This window comes from Megascapheus bottae, chromosome 37 (genome assembly GCF_031878675.1).
Source record: "Megascapheus bottae isolate mThoBot1 chromosome 37, mThoBot2.hap1, whole genome shotgun sequence".
NCBI classification, from domain to species: Eukaryota; Metazoa; Chordata; class Mammalia; order Rodentia; family Geomyidae; genus Megascapheus; species Megascapheus bottae.
The window spans coordinates 4866260-4891709 of NC_143545.1; the positions used below are offsets into that span (position 1 = coordinate 4866260).

Here is a 25450-nt window from a genome sequence, read left to right on the forward strand (position 1 = left end):
TCTTCCCAGTTTATTTTATACTTCCCTCCTGTTTCGATTCATATAAAGTCGTTCCTCAGGTTACTATCATAATGTGAAATATGATCCTTCGATCTTTTTTTCTGGGTTGTAAAGTAAGGTGGCCTGTGCTGTACACTTGGCGCCCAGCTGGAGGCGCTGTTTTGGGCGGTAGTGGAGACTTTTACAGAGCATGAGCCTAGCTGGAGGAGGCAGGTCACCTGGAGATTGCCTGTGAAGGGTGTTCCTGGCACTGGCCCTTCCCAGGGTCAACTTCCTGTCTGCCACTGATGCACAGCCTCCATCTGCGATTGATGGGGGGAGAGCGAGGTAGAGACCCCAGATTTTTGACCTCTTCAATTAGGAATTGCATGAAGACCACCTACAAAATGTAAAGTGGCAAAACAAGGAATTTAAAGAGACAGAGACAGAGCCACACTGAAAGATAGATAGGTGGTATTGGGGGGAGATACAGAGAGGAAGAAGAAAGAGGGGGAGGAGGGAGGGAGAGCCAGATGCTGGTGACTCACACCTGCAAACCTAGCTACTCAGGAAACTGAGATCTGAGGATGGCAGTTCAAAGCCAGCCCAGGCAGGAGTCTGTGAGACTGTTATCTCTAATAAACTACTCGGAAAAAGCCAAAAGTGGTGCTGTGGCTCAAGTGGAAGAACACTGGCCTTGAGCACAAAGACACTCAGGGACTGTGCCCAGGCCTTGAATTCAAGCCTCAGGAAGGACGGGAGGGAGGAAGAAGGGGGGGGGGGGAGAGGCAGATAGACATACAGACACAGAGACAAAGAGAGACAGAGACAGACATAACTACATGAAGAGAGACAAGAGACAGAATGGAAGGCAGAGGTAGGAAGAGACAGAGAGACAGGGATATAGAGGGACAGAGAAAAATGTTTCCTGGTCTCCAGTCAAGAAATGGGAATTAAGCTGGGCACTGATGATTCATGCCTATAATCCCAGCTCCTTGGGAGGCTGAGATCTGAGGATCATGGTTCAAAGCCAGTCTGGGCGGGAAAGTCCTTGAGACTCTTATCTACAATGAACCACCAAAAAACTGGAAGTGGCTCAAGTGGTAGAATGCCAGCCTTGAGCTGAAGAGCTCAGGGACAGCGCCCAGACCCTGAGTTCAAGACCCACAACCCACCCATGAGAGAGAGAGAGAGAAAATAAAAAGCAAAAAAGAAAGAGGAGTTAGAGACTTGCAACAGCAGCCTTCCTTCCCTCTGAGCTGGCAGGTACACATGTCTCAGGGCCTACTCAAAACCTAGGGATGGCAGATGAGCCTTACGGCTTCCTTTCCTGGATAAACCCCTCATCCTACGGCCTCTCCCTTGCACACAGCGCTGCCATGGTTTCCCTGGCCCCACTGAGAGCTCCCTCACCTTGTAGCTGCCTTTGAATGAGGGAAGCTTTAACTGTGAGATGCTTCTTGGTGCCAACTTCGGGGCCTGGTCCTTTTTACATTTATTTAGAAATAATATAATTTTCCAAGCTCCTCAGCCTTCTCTTGCCACATTTCCTCCTAGAGGAGAAAGGCCCAGAGAGCTGCAAACACGCTGGCCATTAGAGCGGGGCCACTGCGCATGTGCATTGGGGCCGCTCATGCGCAGTGGAGGCTGCCCATGTACAGTGGTGGGGGATGCGCATGTGCGGTGGGGACGCCCATGTGGGTGTGCGCATGCACAGTTGGTGGAGGTCCACTACGCATGCGCACACCCCGCAGCTCCCCATCTTCAGCGATGCTGTCCAAGGGAATAGGTTTGCTTCTGTGCCGAAGAAAGAATTAGAAGGCAGGGAAAACAGACAGAGCAAGTGGATTTGAAGACAAAAATAAATATGGAGTCGGGAAAGCCGGATCCCAGAGCTGGGAGGTCAGTGGCGTCCTAGTGCAGCCGAGTGCTGACCCCACGGCTTGCGCGCGCGCTCCCTCGCAGGTTTCCTTTTAACTGCCCGAGTGGGAAACCGGAGCATTATGGGAAGAAGTGATTGGGCAGGAAGCCGGGGCATGGTGGGAAAACGAGCATTCGTGCAGAAACCCAGGGAATTGTGGGAAGAAGCAGCAGCATCTGGGCAGGAAGCCGGGGCATTGTGGGAAAACGAGCATTCGTGCAGAAACCCAGGGAATTGTGGGAAGAAGCAGCAGCATCTGGGCAGGAAGCCGGGGCATTGTGGGAAAACGAGCATTCGTGCAGAAACCCAGGGAATTGTGGGAAGAAGAAGCAGCATCTGGGCAGGAAGCCGGGGCATGGTGGGAAAACGAGCATTCGTGCAGAAACCCAGGGAATTGTGGGAAGAAGAAGGAGCATCTGGGCAGGAAGCCGGGGCATTGTGGGAATTCGTGCAGAAACCCAGGGGATTGTGGGAAGAAGCAGCAGCATCTGGGCAGGAAGCCGGGGTATTGTGGGAAAACGAGCATTCGTAGAAACCCAGGGAATTGTGGGAAGAAGCAGCGGCATCTGGGCAGGAAGCCGGGGCATTGTGGGAAAACGAGCATTCGTGCAGAAACCCAGGGAATTGTGGGAAGAAGAAGCAGCATCTGGGCAGGAAGCCGGGGCATGGTGGGTTGAACATCTGACCAGAAACCCAGGGGACTATGGGACTTTGGGAAGAAGAAGCATTTGAGCAGGAAGCCAGGGCATTGTGGGAAGAAGAAGCGCCACGTTGGTCACATGTTATCTGTAATGTGTTGAGTCCTCCATTTTCTATCCCTTGCTAACCCTCTCATCCGTATGTGTCCTGGATGCTGAACATGGAGCTACAGGGTTGGGTGTTTTCCCCTCTGAGCTTCAGTCCTGCTTTGGTCTGGCCCAGCTTTGCTCGGCTCCCATCCCTCTCCTTTACAGTGGGGGTGTGCCCTCTGAGCCACTGCGCTTTGTGTATATGACACCATCCAGGGAGTCTTGGGGTTCCAGGAAAGGACGGGAGAAGTGAGGAGATTTGTCACAGGAGCCAAAGTCACCCCAAATGACTTTGTAGGGGAATTCCACTGGATGGACGATTGGAGAGGGAGGAGAGACCAAGTTTCTTTGAAAGGAAGAAAAGCCAGGGGAAACTGAGGAAAGCATCTTAGCCATTGCCTTCTTTGTGCTCACAGACTTTCCTGCCTTGGCTGTCTTCCGAACTCTGTGTGCACTGTGTACTGTGATTGACACAAATAATCCAAATTATTTCAGGCTTCCTTTTTTTTTTCCTTTTGTGAATGAAGTACGCTTTCACTGGAGTTGGATATTCTGTTTTTTTGTAAATTTTCTGATTGTTACGCTAAAGGTGATGTCCAGAGGGGTTACAGTTACATAAGTCAGGTGAAGAGTACATTTCTTTTTTGGACAAATTCCCTCCCACCCCTCGCTGTCTGGATATTGTAAATTCCACTGATTTCCTTGTGGTCCTGGGTCCTGTATGGACTTTTGGAAAGACAAGATTGTGAGAGGGGCTGGTGTGAATTTCTGTTGCAATTTGGAAATGATCTAGAGTTCCATGGAATGGGCTTAACTAATGACCTGCAGACATCGTGTGTGTGTGTGTGTGTGTGTGTGTGTGTGTGTGTGTGAACACTAGCAATTTATTATTAAAATTTGGTGAGCTTTGTTCAGAGGATGGAGCCTTCATTATTTTTCTCTCTGCTGGAGCTGTCTTGTTGCTCTCTCTGTGGACATTTTGGAATACTTTAAGCTCTCTTCTGCTTTTTGGTCAAGTTTACACATGTTTATTTGGCATATTCTACTGTCACCTATTCTACTTTTCTGAGCGACCATTTCTGTATTTCATTTAAATGATGTTGTGGGGTAGATTCTGCCATCTGCTCTTTTTATGCGAGTCAGAAGGAGGAGGGCCTTACCTTCTTGCTATTCAGGTGAGATTCTGTGATTCCTTCACGAGTTGCCCACATGGATCCACCATATCTCAGGCTACATGGAATGGTGGGGCTTGGAGCCAAGGAGGATCCAATCTAACTAACCTCTCCTGAGGCATTTTCTCTCTTTTCTTATCTCTTTCCTTTGCTGGACCAGACATACCTGCATCCTCCTTCCCTCCCTCCTTCCCTCTCCCTCTCTCTCTTTCTTTCTCCCTCCCTTCCTTTTTCTCTTCTTCCTTCCTCTCTCTTTTCCCTCCCTCCCTTCCTTCCTCTTTCTTTCTCTCTTCTTCCCTCTCTTTCCCTCCCTCTCTTTTTCTCTCCTTTCTTCCTCCCTCCCTCCCTCTTTCCCTCCCCCTCCCACCTTCTCTTTGTCTTTCTTTCCTTCCCTCTCTTTTTCTCTCCTTTCTTCCTCCCTCCCTTTCCCTCCCCCTCCCACCTTCTCTTTGTCTTTCTTTCCTTCCTTCTCTTTCTCTCTCCTTCCCTCATCCCTCCCCCTTCTCTCCATCTCTCTCTCTCTCTCTCTCTCTCTCTCTCTCTCTCTCTCTCTCTCTCTCTCTCTCTCTCTCTCTCTCCCTCCCTCCCTCCCTCCCTCCCTCCCTCCCTCCCTCCCTTCCTTCCTTCCTTCCTTCCTTCCTTTCTTTCTTTCTCATGAGGCTTAAACTCTGAGCCTGGGCACTGTCCCTGAGTGTTTTCACTCAAGGCTAGCACTCTGCCACGTTGAGTCATGGCTCTACTTCTGGTTTTCTGGTGATTCATTGGATATAAGAGTCTCATGGACTTTCCTGTGCTGCCTAGCTTTGAACCTCATCTTTAGATCTCAGTCCCCTGAGATTGGGGGATAACAGGTGTAGCTAGGATTACAGGTGTGAGCCATTAGCACCTGGCCTTTTCTGCTTTCATTCTGGCAAGTATTTAGATTTTTCAGTAATATTGTGACGCAAGTCTCTTCCAGTGTGAATTTCAGTGGATCTTATTTTAAAAAGTGATATATATTCTTTTCTTATACATGTTAATTTTTTTGTAAAATGCCAGTCCAGGGTCTTGAACCTAGGTGCTGTCCCTGAGCTTTTAGGCTTAAGGCTAATGTTCTACCATTTTGAGCCACAGCTGCACTTCTTGCTTTTTGGTTAAAAATCTCATGGATTTCCTACCTAGTCTGGTTTCTAATTGTGATTCTCAGATCTCAGCTTCCTGAGTAGCTGTGATTACAGGTGTGAGCCAGCATTTGTCCAGCTCACACTTTAACTTTTTAATTTTTATTCTCAGATCGCTTATCGTATGCAAATTATTTGTATGTGCATCTATATGAACATACACTCTGACTAAATTAATGAAGAGATTGGCAGATTTTACCGTGTGTTGTATATCTGTTTCCCTACTTTCTTTGACATTGAAAAAAAAATTTGCATGTTTGTTACCCATGCTTTTTGGCATCAATGCTATATGACATGTATTTCAAACATTAGTCATGGAGAAATCAAATAAGTTCTTGGATATTTAGTTAACTTTTTATGAATTTATCTAAAGAACAGAACAACTTTCAGGTTAAAAGATGTTGGAGGGCCGGGAGTTTGGCCTAGTGGTAGAGTGCTTGCCTAGCATGCATGAAGACCCAGGTTCAGTTCCTCGGTACCACATACATAGAAAAAGCTGGAAGTGGTGCTGTGGCTCAGGTGATAGAGTGCTAGCCTTGAGAAAGCCCAAGGACAGTGCTCAGGCCCTGAGTTCAACCCCCAAGATTGGCAAAAAAAAAAAAGTTGGAAGCCAGACACCAGTGGTTTACTCTTGTAGTCCTAGCTACTCAAGAGGCTGAGATTTGAGGATCATGGTTAGAAGCCAACTTGGACAGGAAAATCCATGAGACTCTTTATCTCCTGCTAACCAATAAAAACCCCAGAACTGGAGCCATGGCTCAAGCAGTAGAGTGTCAGCCTTAAGTGAAAAAGCTAAGGGCCAGGATCCAAGCCCCAGTACTGGTACAAAGCCAAACACCCAAACAAAGTCAACCCAACCAAAAGAAAAACTCTGTTGGGATTATATGAAACAGTTGTATGGCTTAACTGATTTTCCCCCCCTCGATTTTATTTATTCTGTTTCGACCACTGTTTGGATTATATCTAAGAAGGTTTTTAGTAAAGTTGGAAGAGAAATGGATTACATCTTTTCTTTTTCTAGCCAAGAATCGTGGAATTGCCATTCCAGTGGATTTGGATAGCCAAGTGAACACACTCTTTCTGAAGAGTCACTCCAATATGGTGCAGCGAGCGGCCATTGGCTGGAGACTCTCAGCCCGCTCTGGGCCCCGTTTTAAGGAAGCGCTTGGCGGGCCCGCGTGGGATTACAGAAATATTATTGAAAAACTACAGGTACGGTTTTGTAGCTATTCTCTCAGGTACAATGTTTAAAATATATGTTATGCAAATGAAAGATCCAAACCTGGGCACTGGAGACTCATGCCTGTAATCCCAGCTGATCAGGAGGCTGGGATCTGAGGATCAAGATTTGAACCCACCTTAGGCAGGAAAGTCCTTGAGATGCTTAAATGTAATTAACCAGCTCAAAAACTGGAAGTGGAGGTGTGTCTTAGGTGGTAAAACACCAGCCTTGAGTGGAAAAAAAGCTAGGAGACAGAGTCCTTAGTAGTGGTGCAAAAATCAATCAATGCAAACAAAAAGTTGAATAAGTGATTATTTCTGCTGAAGAGGAGAGACAGTAGCCCTACCAGTTAACTCAGAAAGTTGGATCCCCGCTGAACTTCTGTATCTCACGTTCAGAAGATTCCCAGTGAACAAAATATTTTATAGCTGAGTGGATAAATTGTTGCTGAACATGGTAGATTATTATTGTCCCTTCATATAGTTTAAAAATGCAAAGGGAATGATTTTACCATTGAAAAAATGTTCAGGAAAGTATCCTTTATATGGATTATTTTAGAAACTCCATGAATCTAGCTTATCACTACATCTCACTAAAAGTGGATTAAACAATAAGACGTATCATTTCACATATACAAAACCTTCCCTCTGTTCAATGGCCTATAATCCCAGCTACTCAGGAGACTGAGATCTGAGGTTTATGGTTCAAAACCAGCCTGAGCATGAGACTCTTCGATCTAATTAACCAGCAAAAAACCCAGCAGTGGAAGTGTGGTTCAAGTGGTAGAGTGCCAGCCTTGAGCAAACAAGTTGAGGGACAGCACCCAGACACTGTGTTGCCTGCATTGGCACAAGAAAAAATAAAATCAAAACCTAATGCCCGAATTGTCTCTTAGTTGGTCAGTTCATCTTGATAGCAAGAACCCTGAAGTCTCTTGGCTTTCCGTGTCAAGCTGGTCTTTTAAGTCATGGGAGAGGCTGCATCTGAGTCATATAATCAACATGCCATGAGAATTGTGGCCCTGAGAATTGTGGCCCTGAGAATTGTGGACAGCTCTGAATAAACCTCCCTATGCCGATAGGCATACCTACTCAGCAGATTCCATCTGCTATCTCATTGGTCAGGACTACAGCCTGTAATCATACATTGGCCAATCACTGCAGAAGGTGATGGAATAACTGCTGCTGGCCTGCTAGTCGCTAACTTCCATCCCGTGAATGACTCAGAAACATTATTGGGTGGCTCTGCACAAGGGAGAGGTTGAAAAGAGGCTACTGAGTAGTTGGGCCGATAGAGCCTACAAGTAGATGTGATTGAAAAGACCATCACAGATCCACTATAGAGTACAGATATGCTTTATCAGTGATGGTTTCCCATTGGACAAGAGTGGTTCGTTCTGGCCGAGTAATGAGAAATGAGCACATTGCCGTGTGAAATGGGATTTTAGTGGTTTCCTGCGTGTTTCGCCAATTGATTCCCATGTGTAGTGTGTCCCTTATAATTCTTAAATTCTGCAGTGACGTTAGGGAACTGTTGTCCTCAGATCTCAGCCTCCTGAAAAAGTAGGATGATAGGCATGAGCCACCCAGCTGAAAGTTAAAAAAAATTTCAAAATAAATCATATGGTTACCCACCTATCATATCTGTGATATATGACAGATATGATGTGACATATGCTATGTATAATACATTATATATGTGATATATTTTACTTGAAATCAAACTATATTAAACAGTATGATCCATGAGACTCAAAGAGTTAACATGCAATCAGGCTATGTTAAACAGTATTATAACCAGGCACCAAGGATTATTCTAGCTACCCAGGAGGTTGTGATTGAGGATTGTGGCTCAAAGCCAGCTTGGGCCGGAAAGTCTGTGATACTCTTTTTCTCCAATGAACCAGCAGAAAACTGGAAGTGAGGATGTGGCTCCAAGAGGTTGAGCCCTAGCCTTGAACCTAAGAGCTCAGGGACAGTGCCCAGGCCCAGAGTTCAAGCCCCAATACTAACAAAACACAAACCTCCAAAAAACAAACCAAACCAAACCAAAACAAAAAAAACCCATAGTAGTATATATGAGATCAGACCATGTGAAGGCCCTGGTGGGAAAGATAAAGATCTGCCTCCTTTCCCATTCCCATGCCCACACTTCCCCTTGCTGGTTAGTTAATACTCTTCCCTCTGCCATGGCTGCTGAGATCTACTGGCTTCTCCCTACAACTTTTTTTTTTTTTTTTTTTTTTTTTTTTTTGCTCAGGGTGTGACTTTTTTCATGCTCCAGGCGTGACTTTTTTTTGTGCTCAGGTTTGAGACCTTTTTTGTGCTCAGGGTGTGACTCTTTTCGTGCGCAGGATGTGGTGTCCTCTCTGGAGCAGCAGTTCAGCCCCATGATGCAGGCCGAGTTCTCAGTGCTGGTGGACGTGCTGTACAGTCCCGAGCTCCTCTTCCCTGAGGGGAGTGATGCCCGGATTCGCTGCGGTGCCTTCATGTCCAAGTGAGTGGGGTGCTGGCCTGGGGCTCCAGAGCCATCTGAGGGCCACTGTAGGGGTACTGATCCTACTTCACTAAAATGCTAGACTGTGATTTATTCCCATAGCTATACCTTGTGACCTAGGAAAAAGTTGTTCCACCTGGGCCCTGGTGGCTGATACCTGTAATCTCAGCTATTCCAGAGGCTGAGATATAAGGCTCCCAGTTGGAAGCCATCCTGGGCAGAAAAGTCTGTGAGACTCTTGTTTCCAGTGAACCAGCAAAAGGCCAGAAGTGAGGCATGTGGTTCAAGTGGTAGAGCGCCAGCCTCAAAGGAAAAAGCCCAAGGAGAACATGAGGGCCCGAGTTCAAGTCTCAGTACCAGTATAAAAATTGTACTTGCTGCTGTCACTGGTGGCTTATGCTTATACTTGTAGCTACTCCATAGCCTGAGATCTGAGGATCATGGTTCAAGGCCAGCCCAGGTAGTTAAAACCTCTGAGACTCTTAGCTCCAGTTAACCATCAAAAAAGCTGGAAGTGGAGCTGTGGCTCAAGTAATGCTCAAGTAGAGCACTAGTCTAGAACACAAAAGCTTAGGAATAGTGCTCAGGCCCAGAATTCAAGCCCCAGGACCAGCACAAAAACAAAAACAAAAATTTAAACTTGATCTTGATAAACTCTTGCTAACCATTAAATCAAAGCTACTTTATTCTCCGGCTTGAGATCCACAGATACTCAGGATCATTTTTTTAAATTTCTACATCATTTTGTTCCCTTCCCAAGGTATGTTGCACTGGGTGCTTTGAACACATCTTTTCAATTATTTATTTTTTCTAGTCCCCAGGCTTGAACTCAGGGCCTGGGTGCTGACCCTGAACTTTCCTTTCCCTCCCTCCCTCCCTTCCTCCCTCCCTCCCTCCCTCCCTCCCTCCCTCCCTCCCTTCCTCCCTTCCTTCCTTCCTTCCTTCCTTCCTTCCTTCCTTCCTTCCTTCCTTCCTTCGTCCTGGGGCTTGAACTCAGGGCCTGAGCACTGTCCTTTTGCTCAAGGCTACTTAGCACTCTACCACTTGTGCCACAGCATCACGTCCTGCCTGTTACTGGCTCAGTGGAGATAAGAGTCTCTGGATTTTCCTGCCTGGGTAGGCTCTGAATCTGAATTGTTATCTGAATTGTTCCTTAGTAGTTGAGATTAGAGGTATGAGCCATCAGGGCTTGAGTATATTAATCTTTTTCAACTAACAAAATAAGTGAGATTGATAATATTAATTTCTTAATTTTTTTTTTCTGGTCATGGGGTTTGAACTTTGGGCCTGGTTGCTGTCCCTGAGCTATCACCTTATCCCTTGAGCCACAGCGCCACTTCCTGTTTTCTAGTGGGTAATTGGCGATAAGAATCTCTTGGTCTTTAGTGCCTGGGCTGGCTTTGAACTGTGATCCTCAGATCTCAGCCTCCTGAGTAGCTAGGATTACAAGTGTGAGCCACTGTGCCTAGCTAGTTTCTTTATTTCTTAAAGAATATATCCCCTAAAATAATGAGCTGAGTATTTTAAGAAACACTGAGCTTTATTACCTTGAAAACACTAAGGAGAGTTTATCCTAAAAATTTTGTAACCCAGAAGTATAACTTGGAAACTTTTGAAAACTTGTTATCTGGTGTATTTCTTCTTCTTCAGCCATGCCTGTTTTTTTTTCTTATTTCTATAGCATATATTTGTATATCTTGTTGAGAAATCAAAGGATTAAGGTATAATGTTTTGCTTTTTAAAGATTGATTAATCATACAAAGAAACTAATGGAGAAAGAAGAGAAACTGTGCATTAAGATTCTACAGACCTTACGGGAAATGCTAGAGAAGAAGGACAGCTTTATGGAAGAGGTATCTTGTTATTTTACTATATTTTTAGTAATTGAAAACAACAGTAATTATTTGAAAATGAATTCAGATTTCAGAATACTGAAACTAGCCAGCTATCCAAGGATTGCTTATATAATATATTAATGGTGTATACTATTAGATAAATTAGATAACTTGAGTATGTGTATGTGCCTGTGTGTTTATGCATGTGTGCGCGTGCTTGCATATGTGTGTATATGTCCTAGGCTTGAAACAGAACCTGGGCCCTGTTCTTCTGGTTTTTCACTGAAGGCTGGTGGTTTACTATTTGAACTACAACTCCACTTCTGTCTTTTTGATGGTTAGTTGGATTTCACTGCCCCGGCTGGCTTCAACTTTGGTATTCAGATCTGTTTCCTGAGTAGCTAGGATTACAGGCATGAGCCATGGTACCCAGCTAATTTTATTTTTTATGGTATTGGTTTCTCATGTCTTGTGTTGAACGGAAAAATAGCTAAGAAAGGGTTGACTTTTATTTTAGTTAGTCTTGAATATATATGTATTTTCTTCTTTGGGGGCTGAGCCCAGGATCTCATTCATAGTGGGCCAGAGTCTACATTCCCAGTCTCCTAAAATTACCTTTTAAACAGCGCCTAACTGTGATGCAGTAGCTACATTTTTGTGTAATGTACATCTGCTTACTGAGAATGAATGTTGGTATCTGCTGTTTTTTTGTTCTTGTTTTTTTTTTAATTTGTTAGTTTTCTATTGTGCCGGTCCTGGCTGCTGTCCCTTGCACTTTCATGTTCGAGGCTGGTGCTAGACCACTTGCTCTGGCTTTTTGGTTGCTCGTTGGAGATCAGACTCTCACTGGCTTTTCTGTCTAAGTCATCTTCCAATTGTGAGCCTCAGATCTCAGCCTCCTAAGTAGCTGGGATTACAGGTGTGAGCCACCAGTACCTATCATCTTTGATTAAAAACATTTTGTTATTGTATTTATATTTTTGTGGCAGTAATGAGCTATGAACTCAGAGCCTCTAACTCTCATTTGACATTTTTGCTCTCTTTCCTGATTTTAAAAAATATATAATTATATATTTATATTATTTTTGATAATATGATGCCTAATTTTCATACTTTTAAAAATGATTGCTAGGAGAGTCAGATTCTATTCTTTTGTTTTGTTTTGTGCCAGTCTTGGGGCTTGAACTCAGGACTTGGGCATTCTCCTTGAATGTTTTTGATCAAGATTGATGCTTTTGCCACTTGAACCAGAGTGCCATTTACCGCTCTTTTTGTTAGAGGTAAGAGGCTCATGGACTTTATAGCCCAGGTTGGCTATCCTCAGACCTCAGTGTCCTGACTAGCTGGGATTATAGGCATGAAGTACCAGCTCCCAGCTCACATTCTATTCGAATCCATGTGAATGATCGTACTAACGATTTTCAGCGAAATAGCAGCCTGTAGAGAAACGTCAGACTCTTATTAAAAACCACAGCTTGGTGCTCATTATATCATAGGTAGCAGCATGCTTGATACCCTAAAGTACTTTGGCTGAAATTGGGTTTTTTGAATTACCTTGATTGGCTATTTTTTTTTCATTCTCTGTCTCTGTCTCTCTGTCTCTGTCTCTCTGTCTCTCTTTGGCCAGACCTGGGGCTTGAATTCAGGGCCTGAGCACTGTCCTTGGGCTTTCTCAAGATTAGAGCTCTACTACTTGAGTCACAGCACCACTTATGGCTTTTTTCTGTGTATGTGGCACCGAGCAATCAAATCCAGGGCTAGGAAAGCACTCTACCACTAGGCCATGCTGGCCCTTATTATTATTATTATTATTATTATTATTATTATTGTCTTGTGGGTCATGGGGCTTCAACTCTGGGACTGGGCTCTGTCCCTGAGCTCTTCAGCTCAAGGATACCACCCTCCCCCTGGAGCCACAGCCCCACTTCCCCTTTTCTAGTGATTAATTGGAGTTAAGAGTCCCACGCTCTTTAGTGCCTGGGCTGGCTTTGAACCTTGAACCTCAGATCTCAGCCTCCTGAGTAGCTAAGATTACAGGCGTGAGCCACTGCACCTGGCTTCTAATTTTTTTTTTAACTTATGTTCCATTTAAAATGTTTATGGCTTCTTCTTTCCAAACAAAGGCAGAAATCTTGGCTCAAAGTTTCTTTATCAAAAAAACAACCAAAAAACCCAAACCACCCTCTACTTCAGTTATGCACAGGCTCTGTGGTTTCCAAAATTAAAATGACAGATTATTTTTCTTAAGAGTTGACGAAGCATATGGAAGAAATATGTTCCTTTCCCCTTGCCTGGAGTCCTCAAACTAGACATCTGCTTCAGCAGGTTTTTGGTTCCCAGATTGTAAACTGTTGTTTGCCAATTGTTTTCATAAATATTCATCTCAGATCTTGACTGGCAAACAAGTTGTTCTTTTCGGTTTCTATGCATGATCTTTAAATTCTTGTACCACAGTACAACTCAAAATCTCTATTTTTAAAAATCAGGGCTGTACAGTGGTTAATTTGGAATTAACAGTCTTGCCCGCTCCTCCCTCTGTCCCTTCCTTTATCTCTGTCTCTTACCCTCTATTTTTAAAAAACAAAACAAAACAACTTTGTGTGGGTACTGTACTAAGGGCTTGAACCCAAGGCCATGTACTCTTGCTTAGCTTTTGTGCTCAAGGCTCCTGAGTAGCTGGGATTATGGATGTTAGCCACCACTGCCCTGCTCACTAAAAATCATATTTGTGTTTATTAATTAATTTATTGTGTTGAGTAATGCTTTTTATTGCAGTACTTTAATATGTTCACACAACCTACTGCAGTTTTATTCATATCCCCAATCCTCCCTCAGTCTTTCAATTTTGAAATCTTTTTTTTTTTTTTTTTTTGCCAGTCCTGGGCTTGAACTGAGGGCCTGAGCACTGTCCTTGGACTTTCTCAAAGCTAGAGTCTACCGCTTGAACCTCAGCAACAGTTCCAGCTTTTTTCTATGTATAAGGTACCAAGGAACCTGAGTCTTCGTGCATGCTAGGCAAGCACTCTACCACTAGGCCAAACTCCCAGCCTTTTGGATTTATTATTTTCCCCCTTGGTGGTCAGGCTCACGTGTATAGAGCTGGCCTGCAATATCACAGATCACCAGTAGGTGTCAGTGTCTCACAATTTTTTTGCCTCAAGAGTTTCTCAAGTTTTAATTCTTTAAATTAGGCAAAAACAGCATTGTATTTCATCTCGTCTACAATCGCAATCCTCACTCTCTAATTATGAAAGCCAGATGAAATCTAAGCAAAAAAAATTCCTTGTATCTGCTTACAAAAGTGTAGTGTTTCTGTTCATAATTAATAACCTGCTTAAGTACTGAATTAAGCAGAATTGTTTGTTTCGAATTTTGTTGAGAATTAGACTCAGAATTCTGTTCATTCCTCAGTGTTACAATTAATAACATACTTAATTTCAGCTACTATAATATTGAATTATGCAGTTACATTTTGGTATTGGGGTGGAAATATAAATACATTCCAGAATCAAAAGAATCTTGGCTTATGCATATTACTTTCATTATCTCATTCCCTTTATTCTCATTTTTCTCCCTATGAAACTTTATTTAATCATTTATATTTGTTTCTCAATGGTACTGGGACTTGAACTCAGGGCCAGGGTGTTGTCCCTTAGCTTTTCAGCTCAAGGCTGGCACTTTACCCTTTGTGCCACAGCTCCACTTCTGTCTTTTTGGTGGTTAATTGGAGATAAGAGTCTCACTGGCTTTCTTGCCTAGACTGGCATTGAACTGCAGCCCTCAGCTGTCAGCCTCTCATTAGCTCGGATGACAAGTGTTCAGCTCATGGTCAGTTTTAAGAGATCACTTTGCATCAGAGCCTAACATGAATAGTAAAAAAACAAGAAAGGCATTGGTAAATGTTTATGTGGGTGTGTAACAGGCCTGTCTTTGCTAGCCTTGTGGCCATTAATTTGGAACCTAGACCAAACCTGTCTGAATTATGCCTTTTCTAATTGATCCTTGGAAGTAAAAATGTTCATTATTTTGAAGTTGAAGACATTTAGTTTGTATTTAATGGCACCGATCCTCTAACTTGATCTTCCTCATTTGAAAACTTGCTTGAAAATGGCAGAGATGGCATTAGAGATCCTCAACTTATTTGAAAATCAAAAACAAAACCAAAATAATACAAAAAAAAAACCCTGCCATTTGATAGGTGTGGTCTCTGTTGATTGCTTAGAAGTCTTTGTTGCCTGTCTCCTTGTCCTGACACAATCTCCTGTGCTGTAGTCCTGATTTTCATCCACACTTTCTATCGTCAGGAAGGGGCCCCTGTTTTAGTTACTGCTTGAGTCTCTCATGACATGTAACTGGAGGCTGTGAACCCCTCATGGGTTCACTCCAGGATGGGAAGAGAGGACACAGGATGGCCAGGCTGCAAGGCCCAGCTGGCCATGAGAGCCTGTGATTGTATAATGCCCGCAGTGTCAGGCTGCCGCCCCCAGGGAGGCCTGTCAGGCGACCTGCCTTGCTCTTGGCCTTGACATTCAGTTAGGCTGCTTCCTATGATCTGTGAATCTGGGTGAGATAAGCTGACCTGGCTGCAACTTGAAACTAAGCGAGCTGGGCTAGCTGCAGAGAAACTGAGATTTGACACTGTGATTCTAGCTAGTAGATATATAATATTAGAGTTACATAATAATATAATTGTTTACAATTATATATTGTCATATAATTATATAGTATATAATAGATAGGCTAATAGAATATGTAATATATAATATATTATAATCATAGTATAGTAGTAGGTATTGTATATTATATATGCATCTATATGTATTATGTAGCCTGGACCAAAAATGCAATGATAAATAATACAACAGAAGGAAAACATCCAACTCTTTTCACTGTAGGGAAAAAAGTATATATATATATATTCTTGCCAGGAACTGGTGGCTCATGCCCTGTCACCTGGCTACTGAGGAGGCTGAGATCTGAGGATCACAGTGGAAGCCAGCCCAAGCAGGAAAGCTCATGAGCCTCTGATCTCTAATGAACTACCAGAAAACGGGCAGTGGAGCTGTGGTTCAAGTGGTAGAGCCCCAGCCTGGAGTGAAAGCATTCAGGGACAGTATCCAGGGTCTGGGTTCAAGCCCCATGATCGCAAACAACCAAAGCAACAAATACAACAACAACAAAATCCCACTTAGCAGGAGATCATTATTATTTTTTGTTGTTGTTAGTCGGGCTTGAACTTAGGGCCTGGGTGCTGTCCCTGAGCTTCTTTTGCTCAAGGCTGGCACTCTACCCCTTGAGCCACAGCACCACTTCCAGTTTTCTGGTGGTTCATAGGAGATAAGAGTCTCAAGGACTTTCCTGGCCTGGCTGGCTTTGAATCTCAGATCTCAGCCTGGACAGATAAGACTGTGAAACTCTTATCTCCAGCTAGCCAGCAACAAGTTGGAAATAGAGCTGTTGCTCATGTAGTAAAGTGCTAGCCTTAAATAAAAAAATCTAACAGAGAGAGAGGGAGAGAGACTCATGCCTAGAGGTACACTGGGTCACATTTACCAGGGGTGATTTGGTAGAAGGTTCCAGAACAGTAGAATTCTATCTCAGTACATGAGTCATCTACAAATGTGCTCGCATAGTCTAGAGCCAACTTGGCCTACATTTCTAGGAAATTCTGTTCACTCAGGCCCAGAATGATGCTCTGAGAGTGTTGGTTCCAGAGCTTCTCAGCTGACGGGAGACCAGGATTGGGAGTGATTTCACGACTGAGTTCTGAGCTTTCAATGTAGCATGAGGACATTTCCGATCAGCTTGTGCTTCTGATCGCTGTCCATATCCATCGGCCCTCCACATGGTGGCCTTTCCACACTGAATCACAGGTGAAATAAAGTTTTCATCTGTATTCAACTTCTATAGACTTTTCCTGTCTTATTCATCTGTCCTCAACTAGTATAGACTTTCCTGTCATTCATCTGTACTCAGCTAGTATAGTCTTTCTTCTCCTTACTCATCTGTATTCAACTTGTGTGGACTTTCTTGTCCATAGTCCCAAAGCAAGAAAATAAGGATTGAAGTATGACTTAAATTGTATGGGAGCAGATGTACAGGCTTGATGAAAATACTGTGCCATTTTGCGTATGAGGTTATGCGTTCGTATATCTGTGTGTGTATCTATACAGTAAGCCCACATGTATATATGTGGCATGCACTAAATACATATATGCATATATATGAACATATACAGCATGCTCACATGTATATGTGTAGATTCAGTATACCAGCATACACACTAAATGCATGTATATGTATACACATATACATATCTGTAGTTAGTATTTGTATTGTAGTATATGTTGCATATACTCAGTGCACATACATAAATGTAATATACACATACACATACATATTTATATACCCATGCATACACGCACACACATATTTGGATATGTACAAAATACACTTGCATATATGTACACAGTATTTGTGCCTACATGCATACACATACTGCACAAGTGTGCTCATATACACACATGTGCATGTGTACGGGTGTATTTGTCCATGCATGCACATACATGTACACATGTAGAGACACACATACATCGATAATGTTCATCCTGTATAGTTGAGCCACATTAGATCAACACAGCTCATTCGTCTCATTTCCCTGTATCAGCTGCAGTGCGAATGGTATCTCGTGTGCCATGGCTGACAAAGTCGTCATGCCAGATTATAAGGGTGAAGCGGATGTGGGGAGAAGTGCAGGGTTGGAAGGGGCCTTGGCTTTGAGGAGCGTAGCCCCTGGGCCTTTGTCCATTGCTGGTGGAGCGTTGTTAATGAATGCTCTCAGAGTTGGTTGACTGAGTTGGTGAAAGCAGGCCAACTCATTATAATGTGTGAATGTAATTGCTCCTGCGTCTGCTCAAAATAATAGCCATAACACGAAGGAACAAGCTCACTCTGCTTTTTTTTTTCTTCAGTTGTGGGGCTTGAACTCAGGGCCCGAGCACTGTCCTTGGGCTTTCTCAAGACTAGAGCTCTATCACTTGAGCCACAGCACTACTTCTGGCTTTTTCTGTGTATGTGGTACTGAAGAATTGAACCTGGGTTTTCGTGCATGCTAGGCAAGCACTCTACCACTAGGCCAAACTCCTGGCCCATGATTCTGGTTTTGTGTGTATTTCCTTGTCGGTCTACATTTTTTTTTTCCAGTCCTGAGTCCTGAACTCAGGGCCCTGGGCACTGTCCTTGGACACTTTTTCCTCAAGGCTAGTGCTCTGCCACTTGAACCACAGTGCCACTTCCAGCCTTTTCTGTGTTTGTGGTACCAAGGAATAGAACCCAGGGTTTTGTGCATGCTAGGCAAGCACTCTACCACTAGGCTATGCTCCTGGCCCAGTGTACATTGTTTTAAAGATGAGGGGTGACCACCCCACTCTGTGCAGGAGCTGGGACTCTTGCAGCTTCCCCTCCTCTCTTCTCCCTCCACATATCTCTGGAGCATGATTTCTGTTGTGCATATTTATTTATGAATATCTGAAAAGTTCAGATAAATTCTGTCTACGTCTGCATTTTATGACCAGAGCATCAGAGATGTTGCTATGAAGGATTTGGAATATGAATACATTAACCTGGGAAAGTGTTTTAATGGTTTCTAGAGCACTGTGACTCATGCCTATAATCCTAGCTACTTCGAGGCTGATATCTGACCATTAAGATTCAAGCCAACGCAGCCTAGATAGGAAAGGCTATGAGATTCTTATCTCCAAATACCCACCTAAAAGCTGGAAGTAGAAGTGTGGCTCAAGTGGTAGAGCACCAGCCTTCAGCAAAACAAACAAAAAGCCAAGCAAGAGCGCAAGTTCCCAAGTTCAAATCCCAGCATATACACAAACGCAAACTTTCTTCATCTGTCAATCTCATTTGAACTTAAAGATATAAATTATTTTTTTATCTGGTGAATATAATGTAACCCTTCTATTGATCACAATAAAAAATAAAAATAAAAAATTATTTTAACAGAAATTTTAGTGTAAATAAAAGTAGGAACTGGCTTTTGAAGCAATGCAAGGTTAAAAAATGAACATACAAGGTCACTTAAAGACCCAGTATAAAAAGCAGGGAAGAGACTGAAGCTCACATTTAAGTTGTGGGTGGCTCACGCCTGTCATCCCAGCTACTCAGGGGGCTGAGATCTGAGGATCATGGTTCCAAGCCAGCCCAAGCAAGAAAGTTCCAGAAACTCTGATCTCTAATTAATCTCACACTTGCACACACACACACATACACACATACACACACACAAGCTGGAAGTGGAGCTGTGGCTCAAGTGGTAGAAATCTAGTCTTAAGCATAAAAGCTCAGGGATAGCACCTAGGTCCTGAGTTCAAAACCCAGGCTTGGCACCAATAAATGAACAAATACATACAACTTGTTACTTGTTTCCAAGTAGTGTATGTGTGTGTGTGTGTGTGTGTGTGTGTGTGTGTGTGTGTGTGCGCACCAATACTGGAGTTTGAACTTAGGTTCTCTGTACACTTGCTTGGCTTTTCCATCACTTGAGCCACACTAGATTGGCCTTTTTGATAGTTAATTAGAGATGAGACTCTGCAGATTTTTCTGCCTGAACTAGGTTTGAACCACAATCTTCCTAGATTTCTGCCTCCTGAGTAGCTGGGATTGCACGGGTGACTCACCAGTCCCGGCCTATTCTTGTTAGTTTTGCTATAGTCATGATTCTTATTATAAGCAAAACATTTATTATATTTATAAAAACCATCATTTCTCACCATTGTAATCAATGAGAATTAGTACATCATTGTGTTCTAGTCAAAGGCTCGTTTCTTGACCTATGGTTATAAGTCTTCTCTGAAGAAGAAACAAAAATGGCCTATAGACACATGAAGAAATGCTCAGTATCTCTGGTCATAAAAGAAGTGCAAATCAAAACAACTCTAAAGATTCCACCTCACTCCAGTTAGAATGGCCAGGATCAAGAAAACTAGTAACAACAGATGCTGGAGGGGATGTGTCCAGGAGGGATCACTACTACAGTGCTGGTGGGAGTGCAAACTTGTTCAACCACTATGGAAAGCAGTGTGGCAGTTCCTCAAAAGACTAAACATAGAGCTCCCCTATGACCCAGCAATTCCACTACTAGGCATTTACCAAATCATCCAGAAACAAGGGCATACTAAATCCACTAGCACAACAATGTTCATTGCAGCACTATTTACCATAGCAAAATATGGAACCAACCCAGATGTCCCTCAGTTGATGAGTGGATCAACAAGATGTGGTATTTGTACACAATGGAATTCTATGCTGCTGTCAGAAAGAACGACATCGCCCCATTTGTTAGGAAATGGAAAGACTTAGAAAAAATCATATTAAGTGAAGTAAGCCAGACTCAAAGGAACATAGGCTCAATGGTTTCCCTCATTTGTCATAATCAGTAGAAACCCTGGGCTCTCCTAGCAGAGATTTGCAATAGAGCAAAACCTAGATACCTAAGGCCATATAGTATGACGCTAAATGAAAGGACCTCTAGGATATAGAAACAAAAACCATATAATGAGTGATTGTTGTCCTTAATGTACTCTGTTATCTCTCATCTCTTTTGCTATCCCTTGATTATCTCATATTGTTACAGTATCTTACTTTGATATCTGATATATTGGATATATTTGTATTTGGTTATTTGAAATTGGGTAAGGAAGGGGGGAAAACAAGATGAGGGGTGGGGATGGGGGAAGGGAAATGGGGACCAAGACATGTGAAAGGGTATCAATGTACGTGAATTAATGTACCTTCTATCTGGCAAATATAATGTAATCCTTCTATTAATTACAATAAAAATATTTAAAAAATGAGAAAAAAATAAATCCAGACAGCAGAAGATAATTGTATTCTGCCTCAGGCGTTAACCACAATTATCACTGACAAATTCAAATCAGAAATCATTTTACGTCTCCTGTCCATTATATACCATTCCTTTTCTACACCTGGCTTGTAACCAAACGTCAGTAGTGGCTTAGATGAAGATTAAAGGGGAGGCTTTAGAACTGGTTTTCTTTTATGATGTCAGTTTTGGGTGGCCGGTGAAAGTGAGTGTGTGTGAATTGTTTTTCATTTCATTTGACCATTGAAAAGATATGTTAAAATGAATTCCTTTTTCTTCTCAGGGCAGTACACTAAGAAAAATACTCCTGAATCGCTACTTTAAAGGAGATTACGGAGTCAGTGGGAATGGGCCCCTGTCGGGGGGCTATGCCAAGACCCCACAAGCTGGAGGTGAGGCTGCTCACAAGTTCTCATGAGAGAGAGATATATACTATATATATTATATATGTTTATATATAATATATATACAATATATATTATATAATATATAATATTATATGTAATATATTTAATATGTTACATACACATATCATATATTTTATATATTTAATATGTTATATACATATATTACATACAATAATATATATTTCTTTTTGGTCACTCATGGGACTTGAACTCTGGTTCTGGGCACCATCCCTGAGCTCTTCAGCTTAAGGCTAGCGCCACTTCCGGTTTTCTGGTGGTTAATTGGAGATAAGAGTCTCACAGACTTTAGTACCCAGGCTGGCTTTGAACTTCAATCCTCAGATCTCAGTCTCCTGAGTAGCTAGGGTTGCAGGTGTGAGCCACCATGCTCCGGGTCCTCATGATATTTTATCATGTCACTGGCACAAATGTAAAAGATCTACTGAAAACCACTGTTGATAATGTGCAGTTTGGCTGAGGGTGAGGCCCAAAGTTCAAACCCCATTACAACAATAGTTGTAATGTGATGAAAGTCTGATGCCTGTAACTCATGCCTGTAATCCCAGCTACTCAGGAGATTGAGATCTGAAGGACTTCAGTTTGATACCAGCCCGGCCAGGAAAAGTCAGTGAAACTCTTATCTCCCATTGAACACTAAAAAGCCAGAAGTGGAGCTGTGGTTTGAGTGGTAGAGCACCAGCCTTGAGCAAAAGAGTGCGGTGACAGCATCCAGATCCTGAGTTCAAGCCCCACATGCCCAATTTGCGCGCACACACATACACACACACACACACACACACACACACACACACGAGGTTATTCATGAGATTTTGAGTAATTTCATGAGATAACAGCTTTGAGAGTTTTAATTCAGTTTGCTTTGTGGCTTTGGAAAACTATTAAACTAAATGATGGTTTAACATTAACATGACATTAGCTCAAGAGTTCCTTACTATCTGCATAATGGACAAAAATAAAAACTAGTTTTCTGTTTTTAAAGTTGTTTCTTAAGAAGAAAAATTACATAATTATTTTTAATTACAGGTTTCAGACATTTAATAATAAAAAGTCCCATCTTATAAAGTTTTGATCATTTTGGTTTTTGTATATATATATATATATATTCTTTTTATTTTTTATTTTTTACTTTTTATTGTTTGGTCACTATGGGGCTTGAACTCTGGGCCTGGGCATTGACTCTGAGCTCTTGAGCTCAAGGCTACTACCCTACCCCTTGAGCCACAGCACCACTTTCTATTTTCTAATGGTTAATTAGAGATAAGAGTCTCATGATCTTTAGTGCCTGGGCTGATTTTGAACTGTGATCCTCAGATCTCAGCCTCCTGAGTAGCTAGGATGGCAGGTGTGAGCCAATGTGCTTGGTATATGTGTATATATATACACACACACACATATATATATATATATATAACTTAAGTTTCTATTATACTTTAGGGGAAAAGTCTCAATGATAGATACTCTTATGGCTTAAGACTTTGAAGATACATTGTATAATGACTGCAATTAAGGTTTATTTATTTACTACTTGTATGTATATTTGGCAGTACTGAGATTTGAACTCGGGGCCTCACACCTTCCAGACTCACACTGTACCACTTGAAGCACACCTCCATCCTTTTTAATTTGTCTAGTTTTGAGAGCATGTCTGATTTTCTCTATGAGCTCACCTCATCTTCCTGTGGACACTCAGATGGCAGGTGGGATCCACGATACCTAGCCTTGTCTGTTGAGATGAGGGCCTCACATTTTGTTTGATTGGGCTGGCCTTGAACTGCGATTCTCCTCACCTAGTTGGAGTTGGAATTACAGGGGTGAACCACTATACCCAGCTGATGGCCATTGGTGTCTTTTTTTCATAACCGCAGGAAGCTTTTCTGGACCCGAGGCAGAGAAGACGGGCATCTTAATGTGTGATATCCAGTGTCTGCTAGATAAAGAAGGCGCCTCGGAACTGGTCACGGACGTGATTGTGAACACCAAAAACGACCGCATTTTCTCCGAAGGCGTTTTACTGGGCATTGCCTTGCTTGAAGGAGGAAATACACAAACACAGGTACTGGTTTATCCATCATAACATTGTATTTCCTTCCTTCTCTTCTTCTCTCCCTCCCTCTCCTCACCCATCCGTCCCTTCCTCCCTCCCTTCCTCCCTTTTTCCTCTTCCCCCCTCCCTCCTCTTCTTCCTCCTTCCTTTTCTCCCTCCCATTCTCTCCTTTTTCTCCTTCCTTTCTTCCTTCCTTCCTCCCTCCCTCCCTTCCTCCCTTCCTCCTTTCTCTCTCTCTTTCAAAATTGTTTAATCATCCTTATTGTTATTATAAAGGTGTTATGTACAGAGGGGTGACAATTGCATAAGTCAGGTAATGAGTAACATTTCTTTTTGAACAATGTCTCCACTTCCCCAACTTTTCCTCCCAGTTTTTCCCTCCCATCCCCATCTACAAGTTATAGAGTTCATTTTCAACATAGTGTTTAGTGAGTATCGTGTGTGTGTGTGTGTGCGTGTGTGTGTGTGCCAATCTTGAGGCCCAAACTCAGAGCCTGGTCGCTGTCCCTGAGCTTTTGTGCTCAAAGTTGGTGCTCTACCACTTGAGCCACAGCTCTGCTTTTAGCATTTCGCTTGCTGCTTACTTGGAGATAAGACTCTCCTGACTTTCTTGCTTGGGCTGGCTTTGAACCTTGATCCTCAAGATCTCAGCCTCCTGAGTGACTAGGATTAGAGAAGTGAGCCACCAGTACCTGGATGCTTCATGAAGTTTTTCTATCCATCTGTCCTCTTCTGTGAAGTGTGCCTGAGTCATTACTTCATTATCAGCGTCGATCGTCTCTCCCACCGACTTCAAATTCTATCATCTCTGGCCTGTGTCACCTCCCCACCTCTGTCTCTCTCTGGCTCTCATTCTGATCCGTGGAGACAATGCCTGGACCTGACAGTCCTGGGATCCAGTATCCCGCATCATGCTAAGATATATGTCACTGGGCCTTCGGTATTCACTATGAGGCGGGAATGATTTTAAGTCGGATTTGTTGCAGGCCCTATGTGAAGCAGCGTAGCTGATGAAGTGTGCAAAGAAAGTCAGGACCCATTTATTCCTGGGCACTCAGGAGTGAGGTTGCCACAGCAACCCAAGCTAAATTAGATGTACTGTAAAGAGGAAACAAAATCACTCTGTTACTTACCATCAGCTCATAGTGCATGCGCGTGCTTGCGTGTGTGTGTGTGTGTGTGTGTGTACTGAACTCACAGCCTCCCGTTCTTCCTTGGCTCTTTTGCTCAAGGCTGGTGTTTTACCGTTTGAATCACAGCTCTACTTCTAGCTTTGTGCTGGTCCCTCCGATACAAGAGTCTCACAGACTTTCCTGACCGTGGCTGGCTATGAACTGTGATCTTATCTCAGTCTCCTGAGTAGCTGGGATTACAGGAACCAGTGTTGGGCAGGTACACTTTATATAGCATCCAAGACTGAGCAATTACCACATTATAAAGTCATAATGGGAAGCAACTTTTGATCTCAAATTCATAGGTTTACTTTAAACATAAAATACTACCCCCATCAGATAGTGACATCTTCTCATAGGTGTTCTTGCAGTGTTCTCTCTTTTTTATTGAAAGATTTTATTAACATTGATTTTTACATCATATTTCAAATGTCATATCTAACAAACAAGTATTCAGGAAGGGAATCTCTATATACAATCACTGGCACATAAATTTTAGGACATAATTAAAATGAAGCTGAGGGTTTGCATGTCACAGATACGTATCTATACCACATTATGTGTATAGAGTATCTATCCCATCATAGATTGTTTTTATTTGCATTTCCTTTATGAGCATGGATGATGAGCATTTTCTTATATATATATATATATATATTTTTTTTTTTTGCAGTATTCTTTCTATCAGCAGTTGCACGAGCAGAAAAAGTCGGAAAAGTTCTTCAAAGTGCTCTACGATCGAATGAAGGCTGCCCAGAAAGAGATCCGATCCACAGTGACAGTCAATACCATAGATTTGGGGAGCAAAAAAAGGGAGAATGAGCATGAGCTGCTGACGACTGGAGCCCGGATGAGAGGTAAAGAACGATTGAAGTTCAGGGGCAGAGAGGGAGGTGAAAAACGATTGAGGGAGGGAGAAAAGGCACCAAGCTAATTCGAAACAGGAAACATCCATGGATCTTTTTGTTCTTAGGTAGAGAGCTGTCAGTGGCTAAATCTTCACTAATCACTGTTTGGTGAATCTTCTATGGTGGGAAGTACACAGGGTCTCTGTGGAAGTCATGCTTTGATCATCGGTGAATTCATGTGTTAAATTCATCTTGTGTAGGGGAACCATCTTTGAAATAAGGGTAGCGAGGAATAGGGCTGGCTCGAATCTGCCATCCAAAACTCACAGACAGAGGAGGAGGGATTTGGAGACTGGAGCTTGAAGATTCGTGGTTGGGACACTGGGGAGTGGAGTGGTGAGCCTAAAGTCACTTCCCAGACTTGGTCATTGATGTCAAAGCTGAGATCTGCACAGTGGCTTTATCCATCTAGAAGTGTGCCTGGGAGAAATTA

The 25450-nt window shown here is 42.8% G+C and overlaps 1 protein-coding gene across 1 annotated transcript in view; it reads left to right on the top strand.

Annotated features, from left to right (window-relative positions):
* The window catches only part of Itpr2 (inositol 1,4,5-trisphosphate receptor type 2), a 185142-nt gene that overhangs the window by 110531 nt on the left and 49161 nt on the right, over window positions 1–25450 (top strand). Inside the window, exons 35-40 of the mRNA XM_090325301.1 lie at window positions 6042–6232; window positions 8596–8738; window positions 10483–10591; window positions 20749–20857; window positions 22759–22946; window positions 24783–24966. Coding sequence (XP_090181427.1) covers window positions 6042–6232; window positions 8596–8738; window positions 10483–10591; window positions 20749–20857; window positions 22759–22946; window positions 24783–24966 — 924 coding nt within the window. The remainder of the gene's footprint in view (window positions 1–6041; window positions 6233–8595; window positions 8739–10482; window positions 10592–20748; window positions 20858–22758; window positions 22947–24782; window positions 24967–25450) is intronic.